This window comes from Neofelis nebulosa, chromosome 16, assembly GCF_028018385.1.
Source record: "Neofelis nebulosa isolate mNeoNeb1 chromosome 16, mNeoNeb1.pri, whole genome shotgun sequence".
Classification (NCBI taxonomy): domain Eukaryota; kingdom Metazoa; phylum Chordata; class Mammalia; order Carnivora; family Felidae; genus Neofelis; species Neofelis nebulosa.
In genome coordinates this window covers 35535801-35549664 of record NC_080797.1, presented here as the reverse complement: position 1 = coordinate 35549664, position 13864 = coordinate 35535801, and the positions used below count along the sequence as shown (strand labels likewise).

The window sequence follows — 13864 nt, the reverse complement described above, 5'->3', positions numbered from 1 at the left end:
AGTAGTATTGCTGGACTTTTAAATGGAACAAAAAAAAAATGAAAACACAATGAGCTACCACTCTACAGCTGCTAGAATGGCTAAAAATAAAAAAGATGCACCATATCGAGCGTTACCAAGGACGTGCCACAACTGGAAATCTCAGACACGGCTGGTGGCAAAACAGTCACAAAACAGTTGGGTAGCTTTTTCATGAGGTTAAACATTGCCGCACTATTTATCCAGCGATCCAACACCTAGGCATTTATCTAAAATAAATGAAAACATATGTCCACAAGAAAATTTATACATGAATGTTCATAGCAGCTTTATTCATAATAGCCCAAAACTGGAGACAAGCCAAATTCCCATCAGTAGATGAATATTTTTTTCACGTCCTTTATTCATGCAATGCAATACTATTGAACAAATAGGAATGAACTTTGATATCTGCAACAAGGATAAATATAAATAATGTTATTCTAAGTGGAAGAGTTCACACTGCATGATTTCATTTGTATGAGATTCTAGAAGTGGCAAAAGGTTGATGGTTGCCTGAGTCTTGGGTCAGGGGTGGGGAGGATTTCCTGCAAATGAGGCACTGGGGAATTTGAGGGATGATAGAAAGTTCTATACCGTGAGTGCGGTGGTGGTTACTTGAGTATATACGATTGGCAAATCTCATCAAACTGTATACTATAATTAGGTACACTTTATTATATATAAAATTATACCTTTAAAAAGTTGGCTTATAAAAAAAATAAGGTAAAAAAAGTAAAAATAACATCCCAGTTTTATTTGTAAATATGCTTAAAAGGAGTCTGGAAACATATATGTCAGTGACAAATGCTGAAGTTGAGAATCCAGGTGGCTATTATTGCTTCTTCAGATTTTTCTGCATTTTTTCGTATTTTTAGAGATCATTGCCATGCTTAATGGCATGTGTCTTAAATACAGAGAACAAACTGAGGGCTGTTGGAGGGAAGGTGGGTGGGGGATGGGTTAAATGAGTGATGGGCATTAAGGAGGGTACTTTTTGGGATGAGCACTGGGTGTTATATGTAAGAGATGAATCACTGGGTTCCACTCCTGAACCCAAGACTACATTGTATGTTAACTAACTTGAATTTAAAAAAATATTTTTTCTTGTTTGTTGAATGAAACACTGCTTTGCAGGAATAAAAATAAATATTGTTCTTCCAAGGCAAGAGCAGAATTAGCTTTATTCCACATGTAGCTTAAGATCACATTCAGCAAGAAGGGTGCCTGGGTGGCTCAGTCGGTTAAGCATTAGGTTAAGACTTCGGCTCAGGTCCATGATCTCACTGCTCGTGAGTTTGAGCCCCGCATCGGGCTCTGTGCTGACAGCTCAGAGCCTGGAGCCGGCTTCAGATTCTGTCTCCGTCTCTCTGCACCTCCCCTACTTGCACTCGCGCGCGCTCTCTCTCTCTAAAATATAAAATAAAATATAAAAATTTTTAAAAAAAGATCATGTTCAGCAAAAAGTTGAATCAACTATTTTTTGAATGTTAACCTTCCGACTGGACCCACACACACCTGGCTCAGGCCCCACCTGGCAGATGTACATTCACCCCTTGCATCCCTGGGACTCAAGCAGAAGTACAGTTGGTCTCAGGACAGGAAAACCTAACCCAGAAGAGGCAGACTTTGCCGAAGCATTTTGGCTAGAAGAAAGGACTGGAGTTCCCAGAACATCCATAGGCACCATGTTCACGAAGTTTTGCCACAGGACTCTCTTCCATTCTGAATCAAGCTTGTTTCACCAAAGCCTCTTCCCCTGACTTTGCAAGAAAGTTCTGACCAAACCTGAAGCCTTCCTGCAGAACCATTCTAGGAGAGCCATAATGCTGAAGGAAGCCATGCCCCTTGCTCAAGAGCAAACCCTGGCCAACCTCAGCAGTTACCCACTTACTGCATTTTAAAAATGCAAGTCCTGGCTGGGGCTGCCTCCCTAGAGCTAATGGACAAGCTCTCTCATGGTGAAGCCTAAGAATCTGTATTTTTAAAAGCCCCCCCCCCCCCGCCCTAAGTGAAATCTCATGCAGCACATGGAAATTTTATTTTACACCTAGGGTTCTTGTTAAAAACACGGATCAGCGGGCCACTCCCCTGTGGATTCTGACTCTGCCTGTCTGGGGGTGGGGGAGAAGGTGGGGGAGCTCCAGAATCTCCATTTTAACTAGTCCCCAGGTGATTCTGATGCAAGTGGTCCACAAACCACATTTCAAAACCCTGACTGTGGATGCCAGAGTAAATTTTCCTGGCCCGGTGCCCAAGAGGGAGCCAAGGAAGAGGCGGGAGAACTAATTTGGTTACGCCAGCAAGCTCGAATTTATTAAGAAGTTAACAAAGAAATCTTCGCACCAAAAAGCAGCAGAGAGCTGAGGAGAAGGGTCAGTCCCAAAGCCACCTTGAGTCAGAGGATGCCTTATAGTGACAAGACATGTGAGTCCATGAAAATAAAGCCATGGGGATTCACCCTGTGAGCTTCGGGATCACTTTGTATGGGAACCAGTTTCCATCTCTCACCAGCATATGGCTCTTGTGCTCGGGGCCTTGAAACACCAGGGCAGGCGCTGGAGAACAAGCCCTCGTCTACCAATAACACGGAGGCAGGATGCTGTCTTGGATGCGGGGAAGGTCCCGGAGACGAGGGGTCCCCACGTGCAGCAGGTGCAGGCTTTGCTTGGGCCACCTCCGCGGAGAAGACAGGGGGCTTCACTTCGTCTCGCAAACGGGCGTGGGCTGGCAGCAGACGGGGCCGCAGCACCCGGACGAGCCGCAGCAGCTGGACCCGCAGCAGCTGGACCCGCAGCCCCCGCAGCCCGAGCCGCAGCCGCTGCCGCTGCCGCAGCAGTCGCTCCCGCAGCAGCCGCTCCCGCAACCTCCGCAGCCCGAGCTCCCGCAGCCCGAGCCCCCGCAGCCGCAGCAGGACCCGCAGCAGCCGCAGCAGGACCCGCAGCAGCCGCAGCAGGCGGGCTGGCAGCAGCACACTTCACAGCAGTCTTGATCTTGAGGGCAGCAGGTGAAGCAGTCCCCCGGGCAGCACCCCATGGTCCCGGCTGGTCAGGTGGCAGGTCAGGAGCGCGGCCGGAGTTCCCCACGTCTGACGGTGGCCAGCGGCCAGCAGCTTTTATAGCCCCTCACCGGAGGGTGTTGGCACAGGGGACAGGATGTTTCCTTTGTTATTATTTATGCCAGTTTCCATAAGAACGTTTCATTAGCTGCCTGTTTATTTTCCAGCCCTGAGTACCTCAACTCATAAAAAAGCCCCACTCGGGCCAACTGCTATTTGTCCAGAGGGTAAAAATGCCATCTTCGAAAAGACCTGTCATCATGGCCAAACACGGGCCAGCCGTCATTAGCCCAGGTCAGAGGGAGCCACGGCCTCTGTCTCTGGAATGGGTCCTCCCCTTCCACATCTCCTCCGGTGGCAAGCTGGCAGCCAACCCCTTTTCATCGTGGGTGCTCGTCCCGGAAAACCAGATGGGCAAAAGACGGGGGCCCTGCACCTCCTGCTGCAGGCAGAGTGGCTGCTCTACGAGGTCCGGTCCTGTGGCTCCTCCCAGGAGGAAATGGTATCCTCGTGCGGGCCCATGTGAGCAAAGCAAACATTTGTGACTGTGTGTGGTATGTGGAGTGTGCCACACATTTGTTTGGGCTTGGTCAGTGAGCATCAGTCATGATTAATAACTGCCTTGTGCAATGGAAAGAGACTCATCATAAAACTGCAAGAGGTGGGAGCCACGTTCTCCCTGGGCCTCCGGGTGAACTGAACACTCAGCCTCCTCTCTAAGTGGGCTGGAAGAGCAGTGATCAGAACCCTTTCCTTGATGGAAGGAGATGGAACGGGGGAGGGGAAGGAAGGGAAGAAGAAGGACGGAAGATCATGGAATGTCCAAAACATCTCACTAAAATGGGAATGTTGTGCTTCTTTTAAGAGCTCCAACTTCATAGAACACCTGGCGGTAGGCGGGATTAGCATACAAAACACCCAGAATACCATGGCAGGGCATAAAATGCCTTTGGGAAGAGGCTAGAATCCACAGAGGATTCAGGTCCACGTGTAAATTCCACGATGGGTCGAAATTCCTATCTCCGGGTTGGGTTTGGTACCTTGGAATGGTGGTGGCAACCCTGGAGACTACAGGCTCGACCTTTGGAAGGCCGCACCCAGAGAAGGGGACTGAGTGGGAGGTGGGGATGAAGGTGGCAGTGGGTGTGGAGATCTGGATCAAGGGACACAGCCCCTCCTTTTAATTTGCCTTTTCTTTTTAGGTGGGCGTGGAGGTAAGGCAGCCTCCAAGACCAGCTAGATGGACTGAGAAGGGTGGAGCCAGATAATGGGTTGCTTGGATCTGATAGGATGCTCAGTACTTCACAGGATGTGGACATTTAGAACTGGGAGGGAGACATCATGTGGTCCAGGGTTTCTAAAGGTGATTTTATGTCAGAATTGCCGAGGGCGGAGGCTTTTGAAAAATGCAGACCTCCAACCTGGACCCCAGTCCTGTTAAATCAGAGTATGTGCTCGTGGGAGCTTGAGAAGCTATATATTTTAAAGCTTCCCAGATGACTCAAATAGATTAGGAAACACTGACATAATTTAACGTCACCATGACCATCACCCTGAAGCACTTCTTTTCTACAGAAGCTGATACAAAGGCCCAGGAGCGGACACATTAATGATGGAGTGAGGCAGCCCAGATGTTCTGTTTCTTGGTCCAGTGTTCCTTCCAGGACTGCACATCCACAGATGGACACCTCTGGGCAAGTGTAATACGGTGAGGTCCAAGACAGACACGTCCTTTTCGTTCTTTTTTTTTTTTTTTTTAATGTTTTTATTTACTTTTGAGACAGAGAGAGACAGAGCACGAGTAGGGGAGGGGCAACGAGAGAGAGGGAGACACAGAAACAGAAGCAGGCTCCAGGCTCTGAGCTGTCAGCACAGAGCCCAATGCGGGGCTCAAACTCATGGACTGTGAGATCATGACCCAAGCTGAAGTCGGACGCTCAACCGACTGAGCCACCCAGGCGCCCCTCGTTCTTTTTAATAATAGGCAATGCAGTCACACGAGAAGGACACCAAAGGGCAGGCAGTGCAAAGTCTCTCCTCTTTCTGTGCCCACCAGTCAGTTCTCTCGCCTCTCACCTGCCCTCCCCTCTGCTCCCAGCCTCACTTAACCCCTCCGCACCTGAATTTCCTCATCTATAAAGTGGAAATTATGATAGTTACAGTGCCAATCTCATAGGCTGTTTTGAAGATTAACTGAGTTATATAAAGCTCTTAGAGCAGTGTATTGGCTACATATTGTTTGATAAACATTAGCTATTGTATTATTTATATACAAGAAAAACAGATGGATAGATATAGATACGTTTTTGTTCGTTATACATGATAGCAGGTGTAATAGTAGCATAGTATACATTCTGGTTTTAACTCTTTTTTTTCCCTCTTAACAAGATATCTTAGAGCTCATTCTATTTCAGTACATAAAAACCTTCTTCATAGTGTTCTATTGTACTGATCATTTATTTAACAAATTCTCTATTGAAAGACATTTGTTTCTAATATTTCCAATATCTGGCTATTATAAACTTTAATTTTAAATATTTTGCTATTATGTAACTGTGTACTTACACATATCTTTCTATAGCCCTCCCATAAACTCTTGGAAGAGAAATTGCCGGATCCTTGAGTTTTTTCATTTGTAATTTTGATGGCTATTGCCAAATCACCCTTCATAAAGGTTTTACAACTTACACACCCATCAGTGTGTGAGAGGACCTACACAACGTGTAATCAAAGTTCATGATTTTGCCAATCTGATAGAAGAAAGATAGGATCTGGCAATTGTAGTAACTTGCTTTTCTATTATCATGAAAGAAATTAAGCAACATTTCATATGCTTACGTGCTTTGATTGATTGATAGGGCTGCTTTGTGAAACAGAAAACAAAAGCTTGGTCTGTATGATGATTTATAAATATTTTTTCCAGATTGTCATTAGCCTTTGATGCTATAGTTAAATAATAATAAAAACAATAATGTTTGCATTATGAATTTCATACCTGCTTATTGTGGAATTTCTGGAAAATACAAAAAATTAAAGCAAGAAAATAAAAATCATCCATAACCACACAACAAAGATAATCTGCTAATATTCTAGTTTCCCTTTTTAGCACTTTCTCTAAAGACTTCCATATAAATATTGATATGAATACAGGTAGCTATACAGACACATATTTATGTATAAGCATATATATATCAGGTACAAATTTCTAAATCCATGTTCCAAGGTATGTTAAGAATACATAACTACCTTTCTCTTAGACTGCTTAAACTATTTTCAACCTTCATTCCAACTGAGGGGGAAGAAGAGTCAGTTTTGTACAAACTCAGAAATCATTCAAAATTTCTGTCTCCCCATCCTTCATCTGGAAATGGCATCTGAGTTTTGTGGGGCTTGGACAGTATTGTAGCATTAAAGAGAGTATCATAGCATGAAAGAGAGTATCGTAGCGTTAAAGAGAGTATCGTAGCATTAAAGGATGCACCGTGGGCATCCACTGAAAAGTATATGGTTCTCTCTTATTCACGGCCACCATCCTTCTTCTGATGGCACAGCTGAGATATTTTCCTCCCTGTTCTCCCCAAATTCTACATCCTTCCACCCTCCATCCAGGAGGCCACAAGGCCCTCTCTGTCTGACCACCCACTGTCCTCCAGCACAAAAGTCTACTTTGAATTGCATACACAGAGCGTTGACTTGGCTCATTTACTCCACATTTCTATAGTAATAACCCTACCCTGGGGGCAGTGATTATAGAAACACCCCACTGATGCCCAAGTCATGAGAAAAGAGTGAAAAAAAAAAAAGAGTGATAGAAACTCCAGAATAAAGGTAAGACCAATGGATACTCTAGTGTTTCATGCTGACACCTGTTTTTACAAAATTGAAATCATACTGTAAAAACTGATTTGTACACTGACTTCAAGCTGTATTACAAAGCTGTAATCATCAAGACAGTATGGTACTGGCACAAAAACAGACACTCAGATCAATGGAACAGAATAGAGAACCCAGAAATGGACCCACAAACGTATGGCCAACTAATCTTTCACAAAGAAGGAAGGAATAAAGACAGTCTCTTTAGCAAGTGGTGCTGGGAAAACTGGATAGCAACATGCAGAAAAATGAACCTGGACCACTTTCTTACATCGTACACAAAAATAAACTCAAAATGGATGAAAGACCTAAATGTAAGACAAGAAGCCATCAAAATCCTCGAGGAGAAAGCAGGCAAATACCTCTTCGATCTTGGCTACAGCGACTTCTTACTCAACACATCTCTGGAGGCAAGGGAAACAAAAGCAAAAATGAACTACTGGGACCTCATCAAAATAAACAGCTTCTGCACAGCGAAGAAAACAATAGGCAAAACTAAAAAGCAACTGACGGAATGGGAGAAGATATTTGCAAACGACATATCAGATAAAGGGTTAGTATCCAAAATCTATAAAGAGCTTATCAAACTCAACACCCAAAAAACAAATAATCCAGTGAAGAAATGGACAACAGACATGAATAGACACTTCTCCAACGAAGACATTCAGATGGCCAACCGACACATGAAAAAATGCTCAACATCACTCATCATCAGGGAAATACAAATCAAAACCACCATGAGATACCACCTCACACCTGTCAGAATGGCTAACATTAACAACTCAGGCAACGACAGATGTTGACGAGGATGCAGAGAAAGAGGATCTCTTTTGCATTGTTGGTGGGAATGCAAGCTGGTGCAGCCACTCTGGAAAACAATATGGAGGTTCCTCAAAAAATTAAAAATAGAACTACCCTACGACCCCACAATTGCAATACTAGGTATTTATCCAAGGGACACGGGTGTGCTGTTTTGAAGGGACATATGCAACCCAATGTTTATAGCAGCACTATCAACAATAGCCAAAGTAAGGAAAGAGCCCAAATGTCCATCAATGGATGAATGGATAAAGAAGATGTGGTGTATACACACACACACACACACACACACACACAATGGAGTATTACTTGGCAAGCAAAAAGAATGAAATCTTTCCATTTGCAACTACATGGATGGAACTGGAGGGTATTATGTTAAGCGAAATTAGTCAGAGAAAGACAAATATCATGTGACTTCATTCATATGAGGACTTTAAGACACAGAACAGATGAACACAAGGGAAGGGAAGCAAAAATAATATAAAAACAGGGAGGGGGGAAACATAAGAGAATCTTAAATATGGAGAACAAACAGGGTTACTGTAGGGGTTGTGGAGGGGGCATGGGCTAAATGGATAAGAGGCATTAAGGAATCTACTCCTGAAATCATTGTTGCACTATATGCTAACTAACTTGGATGTAAATTTTTAAAAAACAAAACACACGAAAAAAACCATTCTAAAAAAATTTGATTTATACACCAAATATTGTCCTTCACCTGAGAAAATGTTCATAAAGATGTTGATTATTAAATAGTATGAAAGTGTGAGAAATTATGTTTCCATATTGCTGGATATCTGTTTCCAATTTTCCAAAGGAAAACACGAAACTGAGCTTCTTTGATGTGAGTCTTTATGCAACTTTCTTATTATCTCCCTAAAGTAAATCCCTAGAAATATAATTACTGAATCTTCAGCATGTTAATTATTTTAAGGCTATAAATAAATATTGAAAAATCATCCTCCAAAAAAATCATTCCCATTTTCACCCATTTCACAGATGCCTTCACCAATACCAATTTTTAAGTTTTTTTTTAAGTTTTATTTTATTTGGGGGAGGAGGGCAGAAAGATTGAGAGACTGAGAAAACCCAAGCTCAGTTTTGGCCTGAGCTGAATCAAGAGTTGGATCCTTAATCGACTGAGCCACCCAAGGGCCCCAATTTGTATTACTCTAAAATCTCTTTGTCAAGAGATTTGTTGTAATTGGTAGTCAGGTCATGGAATCTCATTGTAGTATTTATTTGTAGTGACTTCATTCTTAGTGCATTTGTTAAGATCTCTTTTTCTTCTTTTGGGAATTATATGTTCAAGCTACACATCTTATTTTATGCTAAGTGCATTAACTTTCCTTTCTCACACTTCCTACAAAATTGTCTCAGGGTATCATCTTTTAATTGTGTCTATGGATTTTTTATGCATTTAATTTTCTTTTTATATAGGCACATCTACCTGTATTTTCCTTCCTGCTCCTTTTGTGCTTTGAAACTTCTTCACCACTCCCAAACAAGACAACTATTTTTTTTTTCTTTTCTTTCTTTCTTTTTTTTTTTTTTTAGTTTTTATAGTTGCATTTTTTACACTTACTGCTGTTATCCATCAGGAATTTATTTTGGTGTGTGGCAGATACTACTTTACAATAACGATGTGGTTTTCCTAATTGGGGTACTTGAGTGCCTATTAAATGAATGCTTGGTGTCCAAGAAAAAACAGGATGGGAACATAACAGCAGTCGTGAAAAACTTTGGTGTGGTGTCTGTTTTGGCGGCCTCTTGTGTGCATTGGGTGATATTACACATGCAGTTTCTGGTGTTTCTTTTTGAGACAATCACAAGACAAGCTCTGATTCCGGTTTCACCAGAAGCAGCTCGACAAAAACTTGACTTCTGAGAAGCTTATTATATTTGCATGGCATTGATTTTAAATCATGTGTACAATTAACCACCTCTTGGCCGAGGGGGCGCATTATCAGCCCCTCCCTTTGTGCCCAGGCACTGCACTAGGTACTTTATATGTGTTTATGTGGTTAATGTTCAATATAACTACATACAGTAAGTGATATGATCCTTATTTTGTAGATGAGGAAATTAAGGCTCATGAAGATCAATTACTCCAACTAGAAGATGCAGAGCTTGGATTCAAACCCAGATGTGCCTGCTTCTGGAGCCTATTGCCCTTTATGTGAGGCTTTCTGGATGGAACCACAGAAAACGGTTCCTTTGTCTTAAAGTAAGTAAGCCTTATAGTAAGAATATCTTCTATGATTGTATGTTTCACAACCACAGAGGTCATAGCTGTTTTATTCACCAGTTTACACCCAGTAGGTGCTGTAAGGTGGGCACTCAATAAATATTTGTTAAATAAATGAAAAACTAAAATCATGAATGAATGTGAGATGATCCCCTGTAATGCAGTACATTGAGAGGTGTCCACTATAAGACAGTGGGGTCTCTGCTGCCATTCCTTACCCATCTTTCATGGTTATCAATCACTGCTTCACTCAATCTCAGGTCTGCAAGTATCACTGTCCAATAGAACTTTCTGTGATAACAAGAATGTTCTGTAATTGCTCTGTCCAATATGGAGTCGACTAGACACATATGACTATTAAGCACTTGAAATGTGGCTAAGGTGAAACTAATTTTTAAATTTTATTTCATGTTAATATCTTTATGTTGAAATAGCCACATATTGTGACTTCTGTATGGGGCAGGATACCTCCAGAGGTTCTGTTTCAGATGGTATGGCAGGCTAGGTTATTTGGACTAACCTGCATTATGAAAACAACTGAATATGCTGTATTATTTTCTAATTGTTAGTCTTATTTTTTTTTATGTTTATTTATTTTTGAGAGAGACAGACAGAGAGAGAGAGACAGAGACAGAGCGCAAGTGGGGTAGGGCAGAGAGAGAGGGAGACACAGAATCCGAAGCTGGCTCCAGGCTCTGAGCTGTCAGCACAGAGCCCAATGCAGAGCTCAAACTCATAAACTGAGAGAACATGACAGGAGCAAAGTCAGACTGAGCCGCTCAGGCACCCCTTGATCTTCTTAACAGCATCACTGAGCTGACATTACTTCTCTTCTGAGAGCATTTGCTGAATTTGACAAACTTGAATTGTAGTTTTCATGACCTTTCTGGGATATAGAAACAGAAAATAAAGTCTAGGACTCAACCAAGGTAGAGGCTCCCTTCCATAAACTGGGACCCTCAAGGGCCACACCTCTTGGTGACCCAGACATAAATTCAGCCTAGTCACCTCCCATCACCACGACACTGTAAGGAAAGTTACCATTCACAACTGAATCATTCAAAAAAAACTTCTGGCCATGAATTGAAAGAGGCTTCTGACTGGTAGTGCCCCAGTGTACTGGCAGGAACAAATTCAAATCCTGTCTGGAAGAACACGCCACTATCCTACCTCCACAAAGTCCCACAGATGATATTCAGAGGAAAGCAAGTGTGGCAATCATTAGTGCTATCACCAAATATTTCTGTCTCTCTCTCTCTCTTTCAGAAACATTGCAGGAATGCACTTCTCTATCCCCTTTGGAGTTAGGCATGGCCAAGTGACTTGTTTTGGCTAATAACATATGAATAGAAGTGACACGTATCACACATCATTTCCACACCAAGGCTATATGAGCTGATGTATAATGTGCCACTTTTTCTTCACCCTCCCAAGAAGATTTCTGGAAGTCTGTCTAGAGTTGGAGCAACTGTCAGCCTGGACCCTTAAGTAAGTATGATGATTAGAGACTCCTAATGGCTATGTGGGACATAGAGCATGAGCAAGAAATAAACTCCCAGGGGCGCCTGGGTGGCTCAGTCGGTTAAGTGGCCGACCTCAGCTCAGGTCATGATCTCACTGTCTGTGAGTTCAAGCCCCGCGTCGGGCTCTGTGCCGACAGGTCAGAGCCTGGAGCCTGTTTCAGATTCTGTGTCTCCCTCTCTCTGACCCTCCCCTGTTCATGCTCTGTCTCTCTCTGTCTCAAAAATAAATAAACGTTAAAAAATTTAAAAAAAAAAGAAAAGAAAGAAAGAAACTCCTATTGTGATAAGACTTGGGAAATTGGGGAGTTGGTTGTTACTGCAGTAACCATAACTTAGCCTAACTTTACTGGTACAGTGAACAATTTGCAGTTGTGCATAACTAGGCACACAGGGAAACAAGACACCATGAGTGAGAATCAGCAGAAACAAGAGAGCATAAACAGACGACAATTCAGATCCTGGAATTATCAAACACAGGTTATAATAAAGTATGTTTCTGTCTTTAATGGAATAAAAGACAAGCTGGAAAATATCTATAGGTGTGGATAAATATAGCTGGCAAGAGAAAGTCAGCCCTGTCTAACCACCCCCCTCCCTTAGAATTTCATGGATGCAGAAAAGTCAAGATATAACCATCTGGTGCTTTCTTTTGGTTCCCACCACAAGTGAAGACAAACCAGAGGCCCAGAGAAAGTCTTTGTTTCAGTCGCTACTGCTGCATAACAGAAAGCCCAAATACAGTGAAATAAATCATTTTATATGTGATATAAATAATGTTATTATGTTCATGGATTCTGTGGGCCAGGAATTCTGAAAAAGCAAAGTAGGATGGCTTGTCTCTGCTCTGTAATGTCTGGAACATCATCTGGAAAGACTCAAAGCCTGCCTGGGCGTCCTCAAGGCAGCCCAGAAGAATGAGGTGGAAGTTGCATTGCCTTTTATGACCTATCCTCACAAGTCACTAGTGTCACTTACTTTACAGTCACAAACTTGCCCAGATTTGAGGGGAGGGTCTACGTCAATGGAAAACTAACACAATCATGATGTAGAAAGAGCATGGGAATAAGAGATATTATTGCACAATCCTCTTTTCATACAGTCTTCTTCTTATCCTGGGTAATCCTTTCCCAGCATGTGGGATGCATATGGCCTACAGTCTTTGTCCTCTGCCTCATTCCTCCCCTTTCTCCCCAACAACAAAACCAAGAGGTATCTGGCATCAGCCATTTCTTCAGGTTTACTAATAACCCTTTAATTGAACCATACCCTGCATGCTCACTGTATTTCTTGCCTCTCTCTCTCTCTCTTTCTCTCTCTGCCTCATTGCCCATTAACAAGAACCTAAGGGAATTATTTGAAGGAAGCTAGAGTAAGGGGGACAAGCTCTCTCAGTTGGTCATGAAGGCTAATTTAATTCAATATCTCTGGTTTCACTGAAGTCAGGGAAGTGTGAGGATCAGAAAAGATGATCCACGTTGAATGCACACTTGTCTCCTAGTCGAAGGAAAATCATCCCAGGCCTGTATTTTATGTTTGGAGCATACGTGCCACCACAAACTCTATTACCTGCCATCTTGGAACTCTCCCTCCATATATAGTCAGGGTTGTCCAGAGAAACAGAACCAATAGGATATATGTAGATAAATAAATATAGATTATAAGAAGAGATTCATTATAGAAATTGGCTCACATCTGTTTCCGATTCTGTGTCTCCCTCTCTCTCTGCCCCTCCCCCATTCATGCTCTGTCTCTCTCTGTCCCAAAAATAAATAAAAAACGTTGAAAAAAAAAAAATTTAAAAAAAAAAAAAAAAAGGGGGCGCCTGGGTGGCGCAGTTGGTTAAGCGTCCGACTTCAGCCAGGTCACGATCTCGCGGTCCGTGAGTTCGAGCCCCGCGTCGGGCTCTGGGCTGATGGCTCAGAGCCTGTTTCCGATTCTGTGTCTCCCTCTCTCTCTGCCCCTCCCCCATTCATGCTCTGTCTCTCTCTGTCCCAAAAATAAATAAAAAACGTTGAAAAAAAAAAAATTTTAGAAATTGGCTCACATGATTATGGAGGATAGGAAGTCCCACTATTTGCCATCTGCAAACCAGAGAACCAGGAAAGCTGGTAGTATGATCCAGTCTGAGCCTAAAGGCCTGAGAACCATGAGCATTAGTATCCAGGGACAGGACAGGATAGATGTCCCAGCTCAAACAAAAAGAGCAAATTCACCCTCCGTCTGCTTTTTTTGTTCTCATCAGGACTTCAATGGATTGGGTGATGCCTACCCACGTTGGTGAGGGCAATCTTCTTTACTCAGTCTACTGATTCAAATGCTAACCTC

The 13864-nt window shown here is 42.7% G+C and overlaps 1 protein-coding gene across 1 annotated transcript; it reads right to left on the bottom strand.

The window, feature by feature from the left end:
• Positions 1–2307: 2307 nt before the first annotated feature.
• Positions 2308–3562, bottom strand: LOC131497813 (keratin-associated protein 17-1). The gene has a single exon (XM_058704389.1). The coding sequence runs from the start codon at positions 3052–3054 to the stop codon at positions 2719–2721; it is 336 nt and encodes a 111-aa protein (XP_058560372.1). The 5' UTR covers positions 3055–3562; the 3' UTR covers positions 2308–2718.
• Between the last annotated feature and the right edge of the window lie 10302 nt (positions 3563–13864).

Bases quoted from the DNA above. Each gene is read 5' to 3' on its own strand.
- LOC131497813 (XM_058704389.1), bottom strand. From the start codon at position 3,054: ATGGGGTGCTGCCCGGGGGACTGCTTCACCTGCTGCCCTCAAGATCAA.